A 25084-nucleotide genomic window follows, 5' to 3' on the forward strand; every position below is an offset into this window, starting at 1 on the left:
ACGCGGGGGCGGCCGGCCGGCTCGTGCCCCGAGCAGAAGGGCCTTCCCGAGCAGGAGGGCGGGGCGGCTGGAAGAGAAGCGAGCCCGTCAGAGGGGCGCGCGGGGCCCACGCGGGCTTCCCGGGGGCTCTGCCCGTCACCGCGCGCCTGCAGGTGGGACGCGAGTTCGAGCCCCGGAGCCCCTGCAACCGAGGCGCCGAGTCGCTCCGGACGGCCTCCCCGACACCCGGGATGCGGCAGGGCCGACGCTTACCGGCGCGCGCCGCCCGGCCCAGCAGCCGCGCGGGCAACCGCACCACGGCGTCCATGCCGAGCGCCGCTGGGCCGCCGCAGGCGCGGAGGGAGGGGGCGGGGCCTACGCCACTTCCGGAGGACGGCGCCGGGCGGAAGTGCGTCATCGCGGCCGGGCGGAAGTGCGTCATCGCGGCCGGGCGGAAGTGCGCGGCGGGCATGCCAGCCATGGCGGCCGACCCGGAGCCGCTCGAGTTCCACGCTAAGCGGCCCTGGCGCCCGACAGGGGCGGTGGAAGACCCGGATGAGGAGGGCGAGGAGGACGGCGAGGAAGCCGAGGATGGCTTCTCCCTTGAGGAAGTGTTACGCCTCGGGGGCACCAAGGTAAGGGCCTCGGGGAGCCCGGGGAGGGGACACGCTCGGGGCCGCGCTCGCGTGCGGGCTTCGGGATGCCTCCGGACGCCAGGCCGAGGGACGCAGGTTCGATTCCCCGGTGACCCTCGAAAGCCACGTGCACAGGGGACGCCTGCGTCTGGAGTTCGTGTGCAGCGGCTGGAGGTCTCTCACACACACTCAAAATGTTCGGATTGACTGTCGTGTTTGCGCTTCCTTAGGATGTAACCGAGCCTCTTTCCAACGTGTGTATAAGCATATGCCTTATGGTTTGAAGTTGACATACTTCCTCTGGAGGTGCCAGTTTGCATTCGCCTTCTCTCCTCTATACCACCTATCATGTTTTATCATTGCTTATCTGATTTAAAAAAAAAAAAAAGGCTATTGTGATTTCAAATGCATTTCTATAAATGTCACTGAGATTGAACATCTTTCTTTCCCTGTGCTGTTAACATCCTTTCCAAGTTTTTCTGTTGGCAGTCTTTCTTACTGCTGTGTGGGAACTGTCTTCAGATTTTTCTGTTTTGTGTGTGACTGATAGTTTACTACTTCTCTCCTCTGTATACTCGTTAAAAGTTTTTCCCTATTCTGAAATTGGGGTTTTTTTCCCATTATTTTGTGGTCTCGTTTTTCACATTTAGATCTTTTGTCCATCAAATTTTTTTTTTTTGTGTGTGGGTAGGGTAAGAGCTCAGGTAATAGTGTAATGATTCTATTTTATCGATTTCAAAGATTAAGGTTTAACTGAAAGGCTGAGCTTGTGATATATTTTTAATTTTTTCATGTTTTTATGCAGCAAGATTATCTTATGCTGGCTACTTTGGATGAGAAAGAGGAAGTGGTGGATGGAGGCAAAAAAGGAGCAATTGATGACCTCCAGCAAGGAGAACTGGAGGCATTCATCCAAAATCTTAATTTGGCCAAATACGCGAAATCTTTAATTGAAGAGGAACCAGCTGAAAAAGACAACGTCGGCAAAAAAGAAGTAAAAACACCTAAAGTAGATAATAAAAAGCAAAATGCAGCAGAAAGTAAAATGACATCAGCAAGCAAGGGGAAAAATAAGAGCAAGCCGGAACAGCATTCTGGTAACAGCAGTGCCGTACCAAAAGTAAAGAAAGATAAGCAACTGGATATCTTTGAATTTTTTGAGAGGCCGACGCTGCTGTTCAAGCCTGGAGGCAAATGGTATGACCTGGAGTACAGCAGAGAGTATTCTCTGGATCCCCAGCCTCGTGATACAGTGTCCAAGTACAAGACACTGGCCCAGAAGCTGTATGAGCATGAAGTCGGCTTATTCAAAAGCAAGACAAATAATCAAAAGGGGGCCTCTTCGACCTGGATGAAGGCGATTGTGTCCTCAGGGACACTGGGTGACCGGATGGCAGCCATGATTCTTCTCATCCAGGATGACGCTGTTCACACACTCCAGTTCGTAGAAACTCTCGTGAACCTTGTTAAAAAGAAGGGCAGCAAGCAGCACTGCCTCATGGCTCTGGATACTTTCAAGGAGTTACTCATTACGGACCTTCTGCCAGACAATCGGAAGCTGCGCGTTTTCAGCCAGCATCCTTTCAACAAACTGGAACGGCTGTCTAGTGGCAACAAGGACGCCAGAGACAGGAGGCTGATTTTATGGTATTTTGAACACCAGCTGAAACACTTAGTAGCAGAATTCGTGCAGGTCTTGGAAACTTTAAGCCATGACTCACTGGTAGCCACTAAAACCCGAGCCCTGGTCGCTGCTCATGAGCTTCTGTGTAATAAACCTGAGGAAGAAAAGGCTCTTCTTGTGCAGGTGGTAAACAAGCTGGGAGATCCTCAGAACAAAATTGCCACGAAAGCCTCCCATCTCTTAGAGGTTTTACTCTCTAAACATCCCAATATGAAGGGAGTTGTGTGTGGAGAAGTGGAAAGGCTACTTTTTCGAGCAAACATCAGTGCCAAAGCTCAGTATTATGCAATTTGCTTTTTAAATCAAATGGTCCTCTCCCATGAAGAAAGTGAATTGGCTAACAAATTAATAACTCTTTATTTTTGCTTTTTTCGGACTTGTATCAAGAAAAAAGACATTGACTCAAAAATGCTGAGCGCCATTTTAACGGGTGTAAATAGAGCATACCCTTACTCTCAGACTGGTGATGACAAAGTGCGGGAGCAGGTGGATACGTTATTTAAGGTGTTGCACGCGGTCAATTTCAGTACCAGCGTGCAGGCTTTGATGTTACTTTTCCAAGTAATGAACTCTCAGCAGACGATCTCTGACCGCTACTACGCAGCCCTGTACAGGTGAGTGCAGCACTCAGAAGTGCTGATCGTCGGGGGTAAGCTGACCTGGGCTAGCATGTGCAGAGCAGTGCCCACTGCGGGGCAGGAGCAGTTAAGCCTCCTCAGCAAGTGAGTGTTTGCCAGCTTTAAGTGTGATCACATCCTACCAGCTAGTTCAGAAGTTAGAGAACTTCAGAGTTCCATGATGTTTCATGACTCTCATTGTTTTGATACACCAAAAGTAGCAAAGGCTTCTCCCCAGTTTGTTTTGTTTCTCAAGGTAGAATTTCACTCTTGCCTAGGCTGACCTGAAATTCACTATGGAGTCGCAGGATGGCCTTGAACTCACAAAAATCCTCCTACCTCTGCCTCCCAAGCGCTGGGATTAAAGGCTTGCATCACTGCGCCTGGCTTTTCTCCACAACTTTAAAAACATATATTTATTTGCAAGGAGAGACAGTATGGGTATACCGGGGCCTGCCGCCACTGCGTACAAATTCTAGATGCATACGCCACTTTTGTGCAGCTGGCTTTACATGGGTACTAGGGACTCAAACCCAGGCAGTCAGGCTTTGCAGGCAAGTGGGTTAACAGCTGAGCCATCTGGTTTTATTGGAAAACATTTCCCATGTCTATGTCTTTTTTACACTACAGTCCAACATCTCTGAGTAAAATACATTTCTTGGTTCTTTTAGTTACTGTTTGCCAGCCTCTTTTGCAGATTTAAAGTAGATATTGGCTTTTCATTTTACTGACGCCCCTTCAAATTCAAACAAGAAAAAAAAAATAATAGTAGTTAGGGGATCAAAGAAATGGCATAATTTGGTTGATTAGAATATGATTTATCAAAGATTTTAGGAACATGATCTCTATAAAATGGTGTAAACATTTCTTCTTAAATGTCTGTTAATGTGGGATGGAGTTTAGAACTAAGTTGAATGGATAGAAAAGTATAAGGGTAAAGGGACAAACTTGAGTAACAGTATTTCACAGTGTCTGCAGAACTGACAACTGGGGAAACAGGCCCGCAGCACAATACAGAAACACTCACAAACACAGTAATAAGCCTAGTGCGAGGGGAGGAAAGTCCATGGATGTGCTTAGGAAAAAGGAAGCCATGATCCCAACATGTTAAAACTACTCTAAGGGCTTTTATGAATTCTGGGTGTCCAAATATATGGTGGTTCAGTCCAAGTGAGGCAGGTTTAGGATTCAGCAAAGAGAATATAGTATTTAAAAATATGATAGGGGAGGAGATTGTATCTCAGTGATAGAATGCATACGTAAGAGGCCCTGGGTTCAATACCTAGCACCCTTCTCAGATAAAAATTGTCATGGCATTAGAGTTAACCAGTCTTTAGATTTCGGAGAAAGGACACATAATACCATATTGGCTCAGTAAAGCAATAATGTAACAATATAATTACCTTGTATTACTTTGAATGATAGAACTTATTAGAAATTACATAGGAATAAATTCCAGCTATAGGGAAAGGAAGGGGGTTTCCCAGGGCTCTTGAGTATTTGTAGGGGTGAAGTAGAGCACTTGCCTAGCAGGCGTAATGACCTGGGTGTGCTCTTGGCACACTCATAAAAAGGGATTTCTAACAAAACCTGCTGTCCAAAATCAGATTTTTATTGAGAAAGTGAGCAGTGCACAACCACTTACTGTGGAAACCCATTTGTTCACTTATAAAAAAGAAAAATAGAAGCCAGGTGTGGTAGCTCACGCCTTTAATCCCAGCATTCAAGAGGCACAGATAAGAGGACCACCCTGAGACTTCATAGTGAATTCCAGGTCCGCCTGAGCTAGAGTGAGACCCTACCTCAAAAAAATAAAGAACTGTTGAAATACGTATCTCCTGGTGTGGAGATAATTTTGTGAAGGAATGTTTATTTGCCCTTGATTTCATTTTACAGAAAGATGTTGGATCCAGGGTTGATGATGTGTTCCAAGCAAGCTATGTTTCTTAACCTTGTCTACAAATCTCTAAAGGCTGACATCGTGTTGCGCCGTGTGAAGGCTTTTGTGAAGAGGTTACTTCAAGTTACTTGTACACAGATGCCGCCATTCATATGTGGAGCATTATATCTTGTGTCTGAGATCCTTAAAGCAAAACCAGATTTACGAAGTCAACTAGAAGATCATCCGGTAAATTTTACCACAGCTTTTTTTTTTTTTTTTTTTTTTTTTTTTTGGTGTTTCAAGGTAGGGTTTCACTCTAGGCCAGGCGGATCTGGAATTCACTACATAGTCTCACGGTGGCCTCAAACTCAGGGTGATCCTCCTACCTCTACCTCTGCCTCCCAGTGCTGGGATTAAAGGTGTGCGCCACCACGCCCGGCCGGGTTTTCTTTTATTTCTCTGGAGCATATGCTCCAGTGTGAGATCTAGAGAGAGTGGACAAAGCCAGATTTTAGTGTCAGGTCTACGGTTAATTAGGTGGGCAGGTTCCACAACCCCTGTACTTTCAGTAGACTGCACTACGCTGGAAGTGGCAATTTGATGAGCTAGCTGAGGAGATTACAGGCCTTGTAGGTCTCTCCAGCTTGTTCCTCAGTTGTGAAGTAGAAGTGCTGGCACTGCTTCATGGGGTTACCTAGAGAACATTCTGCATTTGAGGACAAAGACTTTTGAGTAATGGTTTCAACAGGAGCTGTTGGCTCAAAACAGCTCTGTCTAGTTCTAAATAGCACTCATGGCCATCATTTTACTCTGTTGGTATTTTCATGTTTCATCAGAATTGTAATAAGTGAATCGTTGAAAATACATGAATACAGACTGCATTGCACCTTCAGTTCATAAACATGGGCTTGTTGAACGATTTTTGCTAGGAGTCGGATGAAGAAAACTTTGTTGACATCGGAGAGGACGGCGATGACATAGAAAGAGTCACTGGTGCGGACAGAGCAGCTGAGGTGGGAGCAGTGAAAGCCCCGCAGACAGAAGATGCCATGTCCGGAAGTGACGCTGAAACCAAGAAACCCAACCCTGCTTCCTGGGTACACCTAGAGAATTTGAAAGGTGACTTTCTTTAATTATAACCTTAAGGGTGTTTTGGTTTTGGTTTTTCGAGGTAGGGTCTTACTGTAGCCCGGGCTGACCTGAAATTCACTATGTAGTCTCAGGTCACGGTGGCCTTAAAATCATGGCAATCCTCTGCCTCCTGAGTGCTGGGATTAAAGGTATGCGCTACCATGCCCGGCCTAATATTCCTTAAGTTTTGGTTTTTTTTAACATTTATCTATTTTATTTATTTATTTATTTAAGACAGAGAGAGTGAGTGAGAATGGGCGCACCAGGGACTCCAGCCACTGCAAACGAACTCCAGATGCTTGTGCCCCCTTGTGCATCTGGCTTACGTGGGACCTGGGGAATCAAACCTGGGTCCTTAGGCTCCACAGTCATACGCCTTAACCACTAAGCCATCTCTCTAGCCCTCCCTTAAGTTTTTAAATGAGGGGATTAGTTTCCTCTTAGAACTTCATAGAAAGGTTTGAAAGATTGCTTAGTGGTTAAGGCACTTGCCTGCAAAGCCAAACAAACGAGGTTTGATTCCCCACTACCCATATAAGGCCAAATGCACAACTGGAGTTGGTATGCAGTGGCAGAGAACCCTGGTACATCTATTCTTTCTGTCTGTCTGTCTCTGTCTCCCTCCCCCTCTCTCTCTCTCTCTCTCTCTCTCTCTCTCTCTCTCTCTCTCTCTATCAAATAATATTTTTTAAAAAGAACTTCACAGAAATTAATTTGTATATATATGATGGTGCTGGAGATGGAATCCACAGACCTCAAGCCATGAGCCGTGTCCTCGGCCAGCAAAGCCACATTGTAACATAGTGAGCTGCAGATGCCTTTATTAATAAAGTGACGTGTTTTTATTAAAGCAAACACCTCTTAGAGCTGTGAAGATGAAGTGAAAGCTATAGAGAGGTTACATATACTATGAATCTTAGTTCTTTCAGCTATAAATACATGACTCTTACTTTTGAACCAGTTCAATTCCTTGGCCTTTATCTGTATATATAAAGTGTCAAACATAGAACACCTGATGATCCCAACTGTGGTACACATTCCCCTTCAGGTTCTGGACAGAACTGTATTTGGTAACATATAGAGACTTTTGTGATCCTTTTGATTCATTGATTCTTAGAGCAGGGTTTTAGGATAAAACTTTATGGGATAAGAGATTTTTCCATGCACACACAAAATTAAGTTTATTAATAGAATACTATAGCAGAAAGCTCAGAAGTAAATCTGGAGTAGTGGCTCATGCCTTTACTCTCAAGAGCTTTGGAAGCTGAAGTAGGAGAATCACTGTGAGTTCAGGGCCAGCCCAGGGTCTAGTGTGAGTTCCAGGTCTGAAATCTCAGTGATTCAGTCCCTTCAAATGAGTTTTGTTGTTGTTGTTTTGTTTTGTTTTTTTCAGCCAGCTTTGAGCATGGAAAAATGTGCTAGACCTGCTTCTTCAGACTTGTTGGCTCATGATCAGATTAACTCATCTTTTAAATTTCTGTGTTTGATGTATGAAAGATAAGTCTGGTAGAAGCCAGAAAGGTTTTTATAAAAGTTTATCAGAAATCTTTAACAAATATAATCCTTTACAAGAATGACATGTGATATGAGGTAGACACAGGATGATGTGTTCTCAAAACCAGTTGGTATTTCTTTAATCCTGAGTTTCTGAAAACTGTAAATCTGTTCCAAGTAAGAACTATTCCTGAGTATAGCAGTGACTCATCACTGAAGCAATGTGCAGCTCTAAGGACATGAGATTATTCTGTCTTCAGGTTATTTCCAGCTAAACATTATGATCTGTTTTCCTCACACTTTATCTGGCTGCTCGAAAATGCAGTCTTGAAAAGACCTTAATAGTTGGGGTCATATGTTGTCATGTGTATTCAAAAACATGTTAGATTAGACACAAAGGTAAATATTTAAAGGGGCTTGGAGTTTTTTGCATTTTTTTAAAATTTTTGTTTTATTTTTTTGAGAGAGAATGTGCATGCCAGGGCCTTTAGCCACTGCAGATGAACTCCAGATGTATGCACCACCTTGTGCATCTGGCTTACATGGGTTCTGGAGACTCAAACCTCAGTCCTTTGGCTTCGTGAATAAGCACCTTAACCACTAAATCTGACTTGGAGTTTTTAAGCTAGGGTTGCTAGACCACTAAGAATGGTGAAGATTGTATCTTTAAGAACATTAGTCATAGTTTTAGTGGTCTCCAGGAAGGATTAAGCATCTGAAAAATATTCTTTTTGTCTATTTGTTCCTAGGTGGCAAGCAGTTACACATATATGATCCATTCAGTAGAAATCCTTTGTTCTGTGGAGCTGAAAATACAAGCTTTTGGGAACTCCAAAAGGTAAAATTTTTATGGACCATCATTAAGTATCTTCCTATGTGGTTATTCTCAACGTGTGACCACAGGCACTTTAGGTCCCTGATACCTTTCCTCACAGCTACTTCCATGGTCATGCTGTGATGCTGTCTGTCTTTGCTGCTGGGTTGGTGGTAGCGCAGGTGGTATAAAAGGAGTGAGAGGATGAGCCGGGCATGGTGGCTCACGCCCTTAGTCCCAGCACTGGGGAGGTTGAGGTAGGAGGATCATTGTGAGTTCAAGGCCACCATGAGACTACAGAGTGAATTCCATGACAGTCTGGGCTAGAGCAATCCTCCTACCTCTGTCTCCAAAGTGTTGGGATTAAAAGTGTGCGACACCACATCTGGTTTTCCTGTTGTAATTTCTAATAAAGATCAATAAATATAACCCACAAATTAACATCTGTTTGAATCTTTGAGTCTTTATGTTAAATGGTCTGGAGACCACAGTGTTTGAGAATCACTTTTCTAATGTATTAGTTTAACTTCCTGTTCACTAGACTGCCCCAAATAACCTATATTTTAGTTAGGTGTTGACCTTAGACATACTGACATTTATTCACATTTTCTTTTATAGTTATCTAAACATTTTCATCCCTCGGTAGCCCTTTTTGCCAAGACTATCCTTGAGGTGAGTCAAAAAATATAAGAAAAAATAAGTTACAGCTTTTGGCTTTCGATAGTTGGTCATGCAGCTCTCCGTGCCGTGGAGTCATGCATGTTTCACTACCCGTCCCAGAGCAGTGGCGTATTTAACACAGAGCTCACATAGCACTTCCTAGTCCCTGAGGTGAATGGAGATGGGTATTAGGAAACTGCAGCAGTTTCTTACTACGTCCTGGCTCTTCTGGAGAAGGGCTGGTTTTATCTTCCCTACTTCTGGATTGCCATTTCAGAGTGTCATTCCTAGCTAATGGTTAGATGGCCTCCATTATACATACAATTTTCTGACCACAAAATGAACAGTGAATACTAAAATATGTGTTTGTTTCTGAATGTCATATACGTGAGAGGAATATATGAATTTATTTATTGCTTATTTGTGCCTTTAGTCTTAAGTATTAGAAGCTTATGTTTTTCTTAGTTTTATCTGGATATATTTGTTATTTTTTAGTTAAGTACTTAAATCTTCCCCTCTTCTTCCCACTTTTCAGGGAAATTACATTCAGTATTCAGGGGACCCACTTCAGGATTTCACACTAATGAGATTCTTGGATCGATTTGTATACCGAAATCCAAAGCCACATAAAGGCAAAGGTATACTTCCCTTTAATGACCAGTTTAGTTTTAACACGGATGTTCAGTGAGCAAGTGAGTCTCTAGTTACTAGGTCTGTCATGATTTTACATTTCAGAGAATACTGACAGTGTTGTGATGCAGCCAAAAAGGAAACATTTTACAAAGAATGTTCGTAATCTTGCAGGTAAGTATAAAGCTTAGATAGTTGGAACAAAAACAGCCGGGCGTGCTAGTGCACGCCTTTAATCCCAGCACTCGGGAGGCAGAGGTAGGGGGATGGCCGTGAGTTCGAGGCCACCCTGAGACTCCATAGTGAATTCCAGGTCAGCCTGGGCTAGAGCAAAACTCTATCTTGAAAAATTAAAAAACCAGAAAATAACACAACATAAACTGCATTGTTTGCTTTATCAGAATGAAATTCTCAGCTGTATACAAAATTAAAGGTGTGATGGGCCTTCCCAGAACCGTCCCCCAACTCCAGCTGTTACTGCCATCTTGCATGCACACATTATCCGTAACTCCATCAGTAACCCTACACTTTGAATCACCATCTGCTACACGTCAAACCGTCTTAAACATTTTGACACCCGAGCATGTGGCAGAACAAAAACTCACTGCTGGCGTTTTCATGGAGCTTCACTTTAATGTCTGTATCTATCTAACCTGACTCTGCCTCTCTATTTAGAGCATTTGCATACTGAATCCACTTCCATTTTGCCAGAGAATAGTTAAATTAGAAATAACACTCATTTCATTTCCATTAAAGTTCACAGAGATCCAAAAACATAAAAGGAATTATCAAATTTGATTGTAATTAAGACCAAATTTTCTTTTGAGTCAGAAACTTTAATTCTGAAGAGAGCTAATTCTTGTTTTTCTAAGTTTTATTTATTAATTTTTGTGTGTTTTGGTTTTTTTGAGGTAGGGTTTCACTGTAGCTCAGGCTGACCTGGAGGTCACTATGTAGTCTCAGGGTGGCCTCGAACTCTCAGCAATCCTCCTGTTTCTACCATGCAATTGCTGGGATAAAGGTTGGGCACTACCATGCCCAGCTCCTTCTAATTTTTTTAGTTTTCCCTTGTACTAAGTAAAATTATGGAAATTTCTGTTTACCTTTAATTCTTGCTCTAAAAATGGCAGTCATTACTATCATTTTCTTCTGAGACAAAAAAGAATGGCAGGCCTGGACCAGAGTGAGACCCTACCTCGAAAAGGAAAAAAAAAAAAAAAAAGAATGGCAGACTGAGCATGGTGAAATGTGCCTGTGATCCCAGCAATTGGGAGGTGGAGGCAGGAGGTTCAGAAGTTCAAGGTCACCTTTGTCAACATAAGAAATTTGAAGACAACTTGAACTACATGAGACTCTTCTCAACCCCTCCCCCCAAAAAGTGGGGGCATCTTTAAATGATTATTTGTTAAGAGAACAGAAACTGAATTTTCACTTCCTTAAGTTTCTGGGTGCAGCTAGAGAACAATGCATGAGAACCTCATGCTTTCACTGCCTGTAGACAATCAGTGGTCTCCACATTGTGTTTATTTTTATTTATTTGAGAGCGACAGAAAGAGAAAGAGACAGATAGAGAGAATGGGTGCGCCAGGGCTTCCAGCCACTGCAAAAAAACTCCAGATGCGTGCTCCCCCTTGTGCATCTGGCTAACGTGGGTCCTGAGGAATCGAGCCCTGAACCGGGGTCCTTAGGCTTCACAGGCAAGCGCTTAACCGCTAAGCCATCTCTCCAGCCCCTGTTGAATTTTAAGATTATCGTTATGCTATGTTTAGTATTAAGAGCTTGAGTACCATAAAGGGGATAGCTAATAAAAATCTTTTGGTTTTGTAGTGAATAGTAAAGAGTTCCTTGCAAAAGAAGAAAGCCAAATACCAGTGGATGAAGTGTTTTTCCACAGGTAATAAACTTACTACTACTTTCATCTGGGCAAATGCAAACACTCCAGACACATGTGCCACTTTGTGCATTTGGCGTTACATGGGTACTGGGGAATCTGACTTAAGCTTCTTTGCAAGCAAGTGCCTTTAACTGCTGAGCTCTCTCTTCAGTCCTTGGTTTGCTGGGGGGTTTTTTGTTTGTTTGTTTTTTAGTATTTCATTATTGTTGACTTGGGGGGGTGGAGAAAATGAGCATGCCAGGGCCTCTAGCCACTGCAAGCAAACTCCAGAGATGCGTGCATGCTCCACCTTATGCATCTGGCGTATGTGGGTCCTGGGGAATTGTACCTGGGTCCTTCAGTTTTGCAGGCAAGTGCCTTAACCGCTAAGCCATTTCTTCAGCCCTGGTTTGCTTTTAAAAGAAAACTTACTGTGAACTGTGAGGGTGAGGTGCCATCAGAAAGCATTTCCTGTGTTCTAATACAAGAGTGGGGCAAACTAGTACGCTGTCGTGATGAGGCCAGCTAGACCCACAGTATTTATTCTAATACTTACACTGTTGTTGGATTTGACCCAACCTGTGTTTCTGTCTGTCTCTCTCTTTCTCTTGAACCAACTTTTTAATGTGCCTTTGTCTTATTGTTATTTTAGTAGTATTGATAATCAGACCCAAGGCTTTAAGCAACACTCATCACTAAGCTACATATGATCGTAGTCCTTGCTGTACCATTTTGATTAAATGAGTTTGAAGAACTACTTTGTAAGAACTCAGATCTTTTCAACTTATTACACTTCAGTAGCTAGGTGTGGTGGCTCATATGTAACCCCAGCACATGGAAGGCAAAAGCAGGATTGCAAATCCACAGCTAGCTAAGTCACAGCTAAATGGCAAGATCCTGTCTCAACAAAAAAAAAATCACAGTTCAAAAGTTTGTAGCTATTTTCTTGAACACTTTTTATATGTTAAATGTAAATATTGTGTCCAGTTGAGTATACATAACATACCTTTACAGTTGTTGTTTTATCACTAGATATGGATGCTTGGATTATAGTAAGACTGAATAAAATTATCAGATATATAACATGCATTCTACTTTAGGTATTATAAAAAAGTTGCCGTAAAAGAGAAACAGAAACGGAATGCAGATGAAGAAAGCATAGAAGATGTTGATGATGAGGAATTTGAAAAGATGATTGGTAACTAGTTTCTCTTGACTTGATGTGTAAATAATCTCTTTGATAATGAAATGCAAAACATTAGTGGTAGAAGTGACTGCTAGTTTTTAAAAATCATTTACAATGCATGTAAGTTATAATGGAAAATCAAGAAAGATTTTGATGGCATATAGTAACATTCATGTTTGTTCTAGAAAAATCATTGTGCTGTGGACAGTATGTGAGAAAATTTTATTTATATGAGCACATTCATTCTTAAGATAAAGTTTCTTAAGAGAAAAGCTCCTTTTTATTGTTTATAACCTCTTTATGCTACAGTTTACTTTATCTTTATAATCTACAGAGCTTGAGAAATTGTAATTGAAATGTAATCAAGTGAAACAAAACAAGAAAAATGAGAAAGGCTTACCAGGTTGTCATTTTTGTTACACATTATCCCGTGAAAAATAAACAAGCTCTTAAGCCAGGCATGGTGGCTCATGCCTGCAGTCACAGCACTCTGCAGGTGGAGGTAAGAGGACCACCATGAGTTCAAGGCCAACCTAGGCTGCAGAGTTCTAAGACAGCCTGGACTAGATTAAGACTCAAGAAGCCAAAGAGAAAAAAAGTAGTTCTTTCTCATAAAGTAAAAAGAACACAGTCACTAAATGTCATGAGTATTCATTTTCCACAAAAGAAATGCAGAGTTCAGTTGAAATCAGCTGGCACCTGTTCTGGTTCCAGGCCTTTATACATTTGTAAGACAGACCAGCACTAGTCATATTTGTACTGTCTTAGTGCTCGTTATGAACAGCAGCAGAATCAAGATTTTGTGTTGTTAGATGTATTGAATCAGATGTAGTGCGTGTCACTCTTGTTATTCTTGGCTGTGTCTCTCAGTCTGTATATTGTTCTTGCAGACACATTTGAGGATGATAACTGCTTTACTTCTGGAAAGGATGATCTTGATTTTGCCAGGTAAAGTGCTTCTCTTCACTCCTCTCTACTGCTTGCCTCGCATGTCCCAAATTCCCATCTGTCAGAACAGAACATCACAGAGCATGTGACGCACAGGGAAAGCGTTCAGCCGAATTTAGGGCTTTTGTTTGAGCAGTCTGTAATTCGTGTAAAGTGTACCCTGTGAATCACCATGGCCTTTTACATTATAAACCTCGGGTTTTCCAGCAATGTTAAGAAAAAAACAAAAGGAGCAAAAGAGAATTTGGACGGCCAAGACTCAGAGAGCAGTGAAGATGAGCTTGACAACCTAGATGAAGAGGAAGTTTCTTTAGGAAGCCTGAGTGGTGACGAATTTGAGATGGACGAAGACGGGGGAACGTTCATGGATGTGTTAGACGACGAGAGTGAAGGTGTTCCGGGTATGCATTTCTGTCTTTATCATGGGGCTTTTCCTCAGTCGTCGGCTGTGGGTTTTTTTTGTTTGTTTGTTTGTTTTCCTTTTTCAAGGTAGAGTCTCACTTTAGCCCAGGCTGACCTGGAACTCACTGTGTAGTCTCAGGGTGGCCTTGAACTCTCGGTGATCCTCCCACCTCTGCCTCCCCAGGGCTGAGGTTAAAGGCATGTGCCACCATGCCCATTTGGCTGGTTTTCTAATGAAGGTTTCTGTGTTTAAATTCTTACATACTTCACTCATTCTACACCTCACCAGAACTTTTTTATTTAAAAGAGTATTATTTGGTCTCATTAATAAAATCATTTACTAAATTGTGTACTCATGTAAAATAAGGAACCATAGTGACTTTTCTCAGACACTTGGTTTTACTGTGCTAGTGGATTGTACAGCTGTGTAGAACCGTAGTGTAGGGCAACACCATTGGACTAAGGGTTTGCCAAGTACCTTGAACTGATGGCTTTTCACTTTTGTTTCTAAACTGCTTAATTGAAAAAGCTTTTGAAAAAAACAAAAAAAAAAAGAAAAAGAAAAAGAAAAAGCTTTTGTGTTACAGAACTTGATGAAGTCAGCTCCAAAGCCAGTATTAAGAAAAGCAAGAGAAGGGCTGCAGATGACTTGGATTTTGCTGGGTCATTTCAAGGTAAGAAAAGGAATTTAATCTTTTTTACACCTTTACACCTAAGCAGTTGCTATAAAAAGTAATATTCATTATCATTTTGGAATACATGTTTTTATAAATAGGTTTAACACAGTTTGGATTTTTCTTAAAAAGTTTTTGTAAGGGATAATTTTAAAAAAATACTTAGAGAAAGAATGAGGAGGAAGAAAGGGAGGAGGTGTAAAGAGGGAGAGAGAATATGGGCACACCAGGGCCTCCTGCCACCACAAACTCCAGGCACATGTGCCACTTTGTGCATCTGGCTTTACATGGGTACTGGCAAATCAAACTCAGGTCATCAGGATTTGCAAGCAAGCATTTTAATTGCTGAGTCATCTAGCCCAGATTATAACTTTTAATATGAAAATCACTTCCCACATATGCTCTAATATCTAGCTTCTCTGATTAATAATAATGAAAATAAAAATATATTTGCAAAGTTAAATAAAAATAACCAAATAATTACTCAATATTATATTTACATATTGGATAGTCATCTCTTAGATTATGCCAATAAAATTTCTATCAATTCTTTCAAAGACTTCTGGCAATATTGCCTAGTAACCAGAGAATTTTAACTGCTATAAGTTAAATTATTTTCAGGTTTTTTCCTTCCTTTGAATTCTAAAAGGCCACATTTTATTATTAGCATACATTCAAGTTCTAAAGCAGAGTTTTCCCCAAGCTCATCACTCTCCCTCTATGATGCTCCCTCTGTGACCTTGTTCTTATTAGCCTATCAGTTGATAGTAGTTTGGGGTGCAGATGAAGAATACCCAACAGAATTCATTGAAATAAGGGGGGGAGGGCTTCTGAGGAGATTGCTCAGTAGCTAAAGGCACTTGTAAATCTTCCCGGCCCTGATCCAATTCCCCAGCACCCACATAAAAGCAGATGTGAAGTGGCACATGCGGTCCTTGTGACAACAGAAGGCAGAGCCAAGAGAATCTGAAGCTCATCCTTTTATAGCTGTAAGAGATCTTGTTTCAAAGGAAGTTGGTTTGGGGCTGGAGAGATGGATTAGCAGTTCAGGCACTTGCCTGTGAAGCCTAAGGACTTAGATTTGATTGCCTAGTCCCCATGTAAGCCAGATGTACAAGGTAGCTCATAAGTCTGGAGTTCATTTGCAGTGGCTGCTGACCCTGGCACACACATCAACTCTGTCTGTCTGTCTCTGTCTCTCTCTCTCTCTCTCTCTCTCTCTCTCTCTGTGTAATAAATAAACTTTAAAAAGAAAAGGTAGTTTTGACCTCCACATGCATGCTGTGGCACACATACATACATATGTACATACATAATTAGAAAATTAAAAATCACAAGAATTTTAAACAGATTTAATTGTTGTTACTAAGGGTGTTATCATCCATCTTCAGATGTTGAATATCATTAAGAATAGGCGTGGTGGCGCACACCTTTAATCCTAGCACTTCGGAGGCAGAGGTAGGAGGATCACAGTGCATAGTTAGTTTGAGTCACTCTAAGACTATGTAGTGAATTCTAGGTCAGCCTGGACTACAGCAAGACCTTACCTGAAAAAATGAAAAAAAAAAAAAAAAAAAAAGAATTATACCGTAATGAAACTCTTAAGAAAGTGTGGTACACAGGGTGGAAGAAGGTAGTGGAACGGTTAAAAATTGAAGGTTCAGGTCCCTACCCATCCACATAAAGCTAGATAGGCATTTGTTTACAGCATCAAAACACCCTGGCCTACACATACAGTCACACACATGTAAAATAATGAATTAAAAATCTAAAAAGAAGCTGGGCGTGGGGGTGCACGTCTTTAGTGCAAGCACTCGGGAGGCAGAGGTAGGAGGATCGCCATGAAATCGAAACCACCCTGAGACTAACAGCCTGGACCAGAGTGAGATCCTACCTCGAAAAACTAAAAAATACAAAATAAAAATCTAAAAAGAGAGGTACAGAAATGCTTACTGGTTTTGGATTCAATGAGGGACGCTGTCTCCAAAAAATAAGCTGGAGAGAAGAGGGAAACACCGAGCATGACACGCTTGCCATGGCTCTGATGTGTCTGCATGTGTTGTGCATGCTGGTTCATAATGGCATTAATGGCATTAATGCCGTCCCAATATCGATTAAACAACAAATGGATAAACAGAATGTGAGACATTTTTCACCCTGTCGGATGAAGTAGTAATGTGTGCTTATAAGATAAATGAGCCTCCAAAAAGTTTTCTTACATGAATGGAGACCATATGGCAGGAAAATACGGATTCCATCTATATGCAGATTTAGGGCAGAAGGAATGTAGGGTTATAAATGGGCACCAGGGATCTTCGGGAGTTGATGGATTCTGACTAATGGCGTAAGCAACTATAAGCCTAGTCAAGCACACTGAGCCTGACAGAGTGTATTTCCTAGTCCTGTCAGCTTATAAAGCAGCCGCTAGGAAGATCAGAGATGACGACATCAAAATCTGAACATTTCAAGAAAGTGAATAAAAGCAGTATTTCTGGTCAGTGTATTTGAGATACTATTGTGTGAACTTAGTGTTAAAAACAAACATTTACTATTTTGTCTATTTTGAAAAGTTTATAGAACACATCTTTATTTTCAGTAGTATAAACAGAAATTTGTTGGGAACATAAACATACCTTCAACTTTTTCAATTTCAAAGAATAAGATCTGAATTAAAATTTACACTTTGCCTTAAATCTTCCAAATTCTATTCACGTAAATTTTGGAATTTTAATCTTGCCTGGTCCTGTGATACTTCTGTGGGTTAAATAACCAGTGGCTCAAGCTGTAAAAGAAGAACACACTTCTGTGATCTGTACAGTTAACTTACCAGCTTTGTGGTTGGTCTTAGTGTTAGGAAGCAGGGTCTCACACTAGCCTGGGCTGGCCTTGAACTCTTGGTCCTCCTACTTCAGCCTCCCTGGTGCTGGGATTAAAGGCGTGTACCACTACACCTGGCCAACTAATTCTTCCATTGTATTTCTTTAAAAGATCTATGACATTGTGATTTGCTCAAATATTTATTAAGGTTTATCATGTTGAAAGATGTATATTTCACCAAAATACTGGATTGAGAATTGAGTGACACATAATTGACTTGTTTTTTTCAAGGACCAAGGAAAAAGAAGAAAAGAAACCTTAATGACTCCAGCCTGTTTGTAGCTGCTGAAGAGGTAAGGCTAATGTACTGACTTAAGAAAGTAGCTGTGGTGTGTGATTTTAAGTTGCTAATAACTCTACCCACTTCTTTTTAAGTTTGGCCACCTACTGGATGAAAATATGGGATCCAAGTTTGACAACATTGGCATGAATGCCATGGCTAACAAGGACAATGCAAGTAAGTCATGTGAACTCTGCTGATTGGGCTTGGTTTGGCTTTGCTGAGACAGGGTCTCATGCAGCACAAGCTTGCACAAGGCTTGCTGTGTAGCCAAGGCTGTCCTTGAATTCCTAAGTCCTCTTCTTCCCACTTCCCATGTCCTGGGATTACAGATGTGCACTATAAGACCCATGTAATGTGAATTTTTTATTGAAGTCTTAAAATGGTCTTTGCCTAGGGATGTCCTTCTGTAGTATAAAGCTCACATGTACCAAGGGCCTGAGTTCAATCCCCAGTACCCCAAAGAAAATATGAAACAGCCTTGACTAAGAACTCTTTTTACAGGACCTCTTTGTGGTACCATGCAACCTGGAGAAACAGGGTTTTTGTTACTCTTCTGGAGTGCATGTAAGATTAAAAAATGCTTGAACTAGCCAGGTGGGGTGGATCACGCCTTTACTCCCAGCACTCGGGAGGCAGAGGTAGGAGGACTGCTGTGAGTTCACGGCCACCCTGAGACTACATAGTGAATTCCAGGTCAGCCTGGGCTAGAGTGCTAAGGAGAGATCACTGCAGTTTAAAAGCCACTACAATGAGAAAGCAACGTTGGATTTGCATACTGGGTGGGAAACTACAGGGCAAGGCAGACTTGTGCTCTGGTTCCACTAGGAGAAGGTCCTGTGGGATGTGAAATCTGCACTGTGGTAAGCTCGTCTTTCTTCTCCCATAGGTTTCAAACAGCTCAGATGGGAGGCTGAACGAGATGACTGGCTACACAACAGAGATGCAAAAAGTATCATCAAGAAAAAGAAAAACTTCCAGAAGAAGAGGTGGAAAACAACTCAGAACCTCAAAAAGCAAAGGAAATAAGTGCTTTATCCTAAATTATAAATTAATATCCTACTTACCCTATTTTTTGCTATCCAACCATTTTTCTTGATCTTGTTCTCTGATTCCATACATTCCAGACTGTTCAATGGATTTATAATAGACTGTAAAAAAATTGTCATTCATAAAATCATACAAAAATGGTTAAAAATAAACTACTGAAGAAATCATTTTTCATATTGGATGTTACAGTTCATATGTGGGCTCTGACCACTCCATTATTAAAAACACTGTTACACTGTACCACATCATTGTGCTCAAGAACAAGATATCGTATTCAGTCCTGAATTATCAGGAGCTAGGCATTCACTCTACAGGAAAGAAGCTGCTTTGAAAATCTTTCGGACAGAAACCTTAACGTGCCCTCTCCACCTTGGTCTCTTTCTGAACCATTGAGAGAATGAAGGGTCCAGAAATGAAGGAACTAAGGGTGCTGAAGGAGCGAGGGTAGAGAGCATACAGTTGGGTGGCAAGTGCTTGAGAATCCTGGGGTTTGATCAGAACCCCTCAACACACAGGCCCACTAGCTAACTTCTATTGTCGTGTGAGTAGGTAAGGATTTTCTCTACTGTGTGGTCTGGGACTAAAACAGAAGTGACTAATAGTGTTGGGCATATCAAAATAAAGTCATTTAGTCCACAAAAATTTTTTATATTTTACTTTTTATTAGTGAAAACTAACATATTAATAAACAACAAACAATGATAATTCCCCCCACCTTCCCCTTCATAGTTCCACTCTCCACATAAAATTAAGTTAGCTGAAAAGTTATTTTACACTTAAATTTTTTGTTGTTGTTCTGTTTTCAAGTTAGGGTCTCACTCTAGCCCAGGCTGACCTAGAACTCACTCTGTAGGCCCAGGCTGGCCTCAAACCCACAACAATCCTCTTAACTGCCTCCCAACTGCTGGGATCAAAGGCGTGTGCCACCACACCCAGCTTGCACTGATTTTGTTTTTCAACATAGGGTTTCACTCTAGCCCAGGCTAACGTGGAACTCACTACGTAGACTCAGGGTGGCCTCAATTCATTCCTGCCTCTGCTTCCTGAATGCTGGGATTAAAGACATATGCCATCCCACCTAGCATTAAAATTTTTATTTAAGGAAAAAACATACCTTCCAAGATGAAGGGACATGTCTTGTTCATTGTTTGCCTGAAATCTGAAAAAATGAAATGGTGACTAGACATGATCAAAAATCTATTATTTAAACATATGTAGCCACAATTCAGTGCTTTGAGGTCTATTTTACAGTCCTGTAGACAAGGAGCAAAATCTTTCAGGACAGCATCTAAATGGCATCTGTCTTACAATGTAGCTACCTTACAGTTATTCTAGAGTTATTTTTGGATTTTGTTTGTTTTGAGATAGGGTCTTACTCTAGCCCAGGCTAGTCTGGAATCCACTATGTAGTCTCATTGTGGCTGTGAACTCATGGCGATCCTTCTACCTCTGCCTTTGAGTGCTGGGATTAAAGGTGTGCGACACCTTGCCCGGCACCTATTTCAGAGTTTTTAAAAGTGTGATCTGGCCGGGCGTAGTGGCGCACGCCTTTAATCCCAGCACTCGGGAGGCAGAGGTAGGAGGATTGCCATGAGTTCAAGGCCACCCTGAGATGACAGAGTTAATTCCAGGTCAGCCTGGACCAGAGTGAGACCCTACCTCGAAAAACCAAAAAAATAAAAAATAAAAAAAAATAAAAATAAAAAATAAAAGTGTGATCTGTATGATGGACTTTATTTAAATAAAGTGTCAATATAAAATCCCTTTATGTAACTTTAATGAGTTGTTCTTAGGAATGCCATTTACCTTGTGAAGGAATAAGTAAGCCTAGTTCTGAAACTCAAACCAAATTAGCTTTCCAAAACTGCTGGGAAGTTTTCTTTATAGTCTCACACTTAGCTTAAAAGAATAGACTACTGTGTAGAGCACTGTGTGGGATGGGGTGTGCCCAACAGCCACACTAGGAAGACCAGTGACAAGCTTCATAGACAGGCACCACTCCAAGACTTCCTGTTTCACTTAAGGAGAGAAAAAATAATTGTACCTCCTAATTTAAATGCTCAAATATAAAATTCAACAAAATGCTAAATAATTTTCTGCAATAGCATATAGAAATGTTTCAGTACCCACTGTGAATGCAAATAAATACTGTAGCATCAGGAAATGATTGCTGTTTTGTTTTTTGAGACAAAGTCTCACTCTAGCCAAGGCTGGCCTTGAACTCACAGAGATCCTCCTACCTCAAGCTCCCCAGTGCTGGAATTAATTATAGGTATGAGCCGCCACACCTGACTGAAAATGGGGTGATGGTCACCTCTGATGTTCTCAGTGTACCAAACAAGGAAGTGCAATGGGCAGGCTGTCTCCTCCTGTGCTAACTAAGCCAGAGCAAGAACACTTGGCTCCCACTACTAAAACCTGTGGAGGTATAATACTGTCTACAAATTAACATAAGACAGTCAAACAAAGATGCCCACAAACACATCTAATACACCCCAAAGTGCATTAGCAAACTGAATAACCTGAAAAACATTAACCATGGAATTCTGGTTACCTTGGCTTGTGTTCATCTTACTAAACAAAAAATAAGCTCCAAAAACACCCATAAGTTCAGCTATTAAAACTCCTTTAAAGATCTTCTTCGCCAGTGGTTCCATGGTTCGAGCCATCCTAAATTTAACAATAGCATTAATGAACATATTTAAAATTTAAAATTTCTGTTGTCACATCTATACAGACAGCACCGTTCCCGGTTTGAATGCTTTCTGTGCATAACACCCGAAGTTACTGTATATTTGGTTTAGCCATTTCCTATGTGTCTAAGGAACACAATGAACCAAGAGGATAGCACTGGATAAAGCACACAAAGATAAAACTTGAGAAGTCATTCTAGCAAGAACTCACCTGTAGAACTAACATCGTGTCTCAGGTAAAGCATGGTGAGGTCAGCTAAATGAACTTTATAGCTGACTTGGGAATTGGGAGATAATAACGGGAACGGGATATAAAGGTTCTTATACACTGCCTTACAATGGTGAGGTTATTTCACAAATGGCTCTACTTAAGAGTTCTTTCAGTGATGCAACATTGAACTTTGGACCACAGTTCACACACTGCTGAAAGACACAGCTACAGGTGGTGCAGTGCTGGAAGAGTTGCGATCATCCTGACTACTTCAACTGCGTCATCCAGGAGACCTGCTCAAAGGGCTGAGCTGCAGTCCGTCCCCCACTTCCTAGACCTGATTGGACCCATCCGGGGTGGACACCCCAACAACCTGCCCTTCAGCAGGTTCTCCAGTCCGTCTCCCACTCCCTAGACCTGATTCAACACATCTAGGATGGACACCCCAACAACCTGCCCTTCAGCAGGTTCTCCAGTCCGTCTCCCACTCCCTAGACCTGATTCAACACATCTAGGATGGACACCCCAACAACCTGCCCTTCCGCAGGTTCTCCAGGTAATTTTGACATGCCCGTCCCTGGGCCACGTGAGGGGAAAAGCGTCCTGGAATTAAAACTAACAAAGAAAAGGGGTTTTACTGTGCTGAGGGGTAGCGCCTGCTGGAGGAGTGTGTGTGTTTAGCATGAGGCCCTGGGATCAAACCTTACAACTTCAAAATCAGGAGTGGGGAATACTTTTATTTCCTTTCTTAATTAAAAGATACACAGAGCTGGAGAGATGGCTTAGCGGTTAAGGTGTTTGCCTTCAAAGCCAAAGGACCTCTGTTCAGTTCCCCAGGACCCACATAAGCCAGATGCGCAAGGGAGCACATGCATCTGGAGTTCCTTTGTAGTGGCTGGAGGCCCTGATGCACCCATTTTCTCTCTCTCTCTCAAATAAATACAGCTTAAAAAAAATGGGGGGGTTATGGGCTAGAGAGATAATGACTCAGTGGTTAAGGAGCTTGCCTGCCAAGCCTAAGGACCCAAGTTCGATATCCCAGGTACCCACATAAGCCAGATGCATAAGGTAGTGCATGTGTCTGGAGTTCATTTGCAGTGGCTGGAAGCCCTGGCACGCCCATTCTCGATCTGCCTGCTTCTCTCCCCCCACCCCTTGTAAATAAATATGTATTTTTAAAAGGGTTATATGGCAAATAATATGTTACTAAACATATGAAATGTAAGCTTCCCTGAAACCTCAAAGTCAAGAAGAACCGAACAACTAGCTTTTGATCTTAGATGCTGGCTTTTTCCAGCGGATGCTGTTACACTTTCTCTGCGCAGGGGCTGGCTGTTGTCAAATACCATCAATACCATCAGGCCAGGCCATTCCTCTTTACTTCTGCCTCCCTTTCACAGTGCTCACAGATGAAAGCGATTTACTCTCTTTTTGTTGAACTATCTGCTCCAGAAAATTCCTTCTCATTTTGATGTGCTCTCCCAGGGGCCAAAAGACTAAAACTTTATTATAAAAAAATGAAACAAAAATTACGTATAGCCAAGGAAAACAGTGGGAAAGTAGTCTTCCTCTCCCTACAATGCTGTGGATTACTGACAAAGCCAATCCATACTCGGAAGAGAACTTTTAGGATTATTTCAAGGGACAAAAAGAAAACAAAGATTGCCTGATACCATTTTTAGCTTAAAGATCCGAGCAAAACCCCATTTTATTGGAAGAAGATATTAAGAGGTTAAAAAAGAAAACTCAAAAAAAAAAGGCATTTACCTTTCTTTAAAATATATGTGTCACATTCCAAGACCCTGCGCTTCAGGAAAAGCGTCCTCTACCGAATACTAAGGCCAATTTAAGTATTTTACTTATTTATTTGAGAGAGAGAAAATCAGCAAAGGAGGGTCTCCTGCTGCACCGCACGTGAACGCCAGACGCATGCCCCCCTCGTGCCGCTTGCTTATGGGGGCTCTGGGGAATCGAACCTGGGTCCTTTGGCTTCACAAGCAAGCGCTTTAAGCACTAAGCCAATCTCTGCAGCACATAAAGCCAACCTAAACGGCAGGAGGGTCACGCATGTGCAGACATCGGCGAGGCCCAGGGAGACACTCCAGGGGCCCTCCGACCTCCCCGGGCCCAGGGCAAGGGGGGCCCAGGAGGGTGGAGGTCAGCCGCAGCCCGGACGTGGAACCAGGCCTCCGGGCACGGCGAGCCTGGCTTGGCAGGCCTCGGGCAGTGTCCGCGGAGGCGACCGGGGGACTTGTCCACCCGGGGGCCTCGGCCCCGCCGCGCGCTCCGGCCAGGCCGCCCCGTGACCCGGAAACGCTCGGCCCGTCCTGCGCCGCGCACCCTGGCGCAAACCCCAAGGACCGTCGAGGGTCCGCAAGACCCCAGACGTTTCACAAGACAAGCCCCGAACCAGCAAAGCAACAGACGCTCCACTCCCGCGCGGAGCGGCCGCCGCCGTCCTACCTGAGGCGGGCGCACGGCAGCGGCGCATGCGCGCGGCCCCGAGCCACGCCCCCTGCGCGGAGGCCACGCCCCCGCAGCCTAATTACGGTCTCCCGTCCTCGCAACTGCGCATGCTCGCTTCCGGGGCGCGGGAGAACCCAGCGCGGCAAGCAGGTCACTTCACAGAGAAGGCGGACCGGTCCTGATGGGTCGCGCAGCCAGTGACACGGAAGGCTGGCTTAGCGGACACGGCGCTGGCCTGCAAAGTCCAGGGATCGGAGTTCGACTCCCCAGGACCCACGTAAGACAATTGCGCAAGGTGGCACGTGCGTCTGAGGCCCCGGTGCACCCATTCTCTTCTCCTCTCCTTGCAAATAATTAGACAGGGTTTAGACAGCCTCTCTCTGTACCCACAGGGAAGGAACATCCTTGTCTCTGAAGTGAAGACGCAGGGTCGCAGAGAAAGAAAATGTGAGCAATATGAGCAAAGGGACGATGTACTCCTAAGTTTACTACCACCGTAAAGCAACTCCCTTTGTCCAACTTTAGTTCTCCATTACTGTCAAGTTCACGCATTTATTTTTTTTTAATTTTTTTAATTTTTATTAGCATTTTCCATGATTTAAAAAAAAATCCCATGGTAATTCCCTCCCTCCCCACCCCCCACACTTTCCCCTTTGAAATTCCAAGTTCACGCATTTCTTTAGGAGTTTTCAGTTCCTGATGAAGTTTCCTGCATCACGTAAAATGTACATTAAATAAATAAATGTGGCTTTCTCGTGGGTCTGTCTTTTGTCTTGGGGCTTCAGCTATGAACATAGGATGGGTGAGGGAAAAAGATTTCTCCACTCTTTACGCCCTTACAAAGGCCAATTTATCGCCAAAAACTTATCTTGGGCCCCAAATGTCTCTGACTCTGCCT

General features: G+C 42.7%; 2 protein-coding genes across 5 annotated transcripts; one reads left to right on the forward strand and one right to left on the reverse strand.

The window, feature by feature from the left end:
- The first annotated feature begins 451 nt into the window (after window positions 1-451).
- Window positions 452-18993, forward strand: Cebpz (CCAAT enhancer binding protein zeta). 2 transcript variants are annotated; one of them, XM_004660102.2, is made up of 16 exons: window positions 452-614; window positions 1420-2912; window positions 4812-5043; window positions 5727-5916; window positions 8172-8260; window positions 8855-8908; window positions 9432-9534; window positions 9632-9700; window positions 11354-11420; window positions 12500-12597; window positions 13476-13533; window positions 13741-13934; window positions 14523-14609; window positions 17718-17779; window positions 17862-17943; window positions 18656-18993. In XM_004660102.2, the coding sequence occupies exons 1-16, from the start codon at window positions 459-461 to the stop codon at window positions 18793-18795; spliced, it is 3174 nt and encodes a 1057-aa protein (XP_004660159.2). In that variant the 5' UTR covers window positions 452-458; the 3' UTR covers window positions 18796-18993. The 2 variants fall into 2 exon arrangements, with proteins under 2 accessions (XP_004660159.2, XP_044993317.1); XM_045137382.1 differs by having other exon boundaries at window positions 13741-13925.
- Cebpzos (CEBPZ opposite strand) lies at window positions 13069-24207 on the reverse strand. Of its 3 annotated transcripts, XR_006634134.1 has the most exons (6): window positions 24184-24207; window positions 21371-21486; window positions 19931-19975; window positions 18834-18917; window positions 17243-17391; window positions 13069-13591 (listed from the first exon to the last, which is right to left on the reverse strand). XR_006634134.1 is itself a non-coding variant. In XM_012949132.2 (5 exons), exons 2-4 carry the CDS (start codon window positions 21483-21485, stop codon window positions 18835-18837), a joined length of 243 nt encoding a protein of 80 aa, XP_012804586.2. In that variant the 5' UTR covers window position 21486; window positions 24184-24207; the 3' UTR covers window positions 17159-17391; window position 18834. The 3 variants fall into 3 exon arrangements, 2 of the variants coding, with proteins under 2 accessions (XP_012804586.2, XP_044993318.1); XM_012949132.2 differs by lacking the exon at window positions 13069-13591 and having other exon boundaries at window positions 17159-17391; XM_045137383.1 differs by lacking the exons at window positions 13069-13591; window positions 24184-24207 and adding an exon at window positions 23488-23669 and having other exon boundaries at window positions 17159-17391.
- Window positions 24208-25084: the final 877 nt, after the last annotated feature.

The sequence above is a fragment of the Jaculus jaculus genome, chromosome 18 (genome assembly GCF_020740685.1).
Source record: "Jaculus jaculus isolate mJacJac1 chromosome 18, mJacJac1.mat.Y.cur, whole genome shotgun sequence".
Lineage (NCBI taxonomy): Eukaryota > Metazoa > Chordata > Mammalia > Rodentia > Dipodidae > Jaculus > Jaculus jaculus.

Excerpts from the sequence above, each read along its gene's own strand:
- Cebpz (XM_004660102.2), top strand. The coding sequence starts at position 459 with ATGGCGGCCGACCCGGAGCCGCTCGAGTTCCACGCTAAGCGGCCCTGG. Across the intron at positions 5,044-5,726 it reads GTCAACTAGAAGATCATCCG|GAGTCGGATGAAGAAAACTT; the intron begins GTAAATTTTACC and ends GATTTTTGCTAG. Across the intron at positions 17,944-18,655 it reads GGCTAACAAGGACAATGCAA|GTTTCAAACAGCTCAGATGG; the intron begins GTAAGTCATGTG and ends CTTCTCCCATAG.
- Cebpzos (XM_012949132.2), bottom strand. The coding sequence starts at position 21,485 with ATGGCTCGAACCATGGAACCACTGGCGAAGAAGATCTTTAAAGGAGTT. Across the intron at positions 19,976-21,370 it reads TAAGATGAACACAAGCCAAG|ATTTCAGGCAAACAATGAAC; the intron begins GTAACCAGAATT and ends TCATTTTTTCAG. Across the intron at positions 18,918-19,930 it reads ATGTCCCTTCATCTTGGAAG|TCTATTATAAATCCATTGAA; the intron begins GTATGTTTTTTC and ends ATTTTTTTACAG.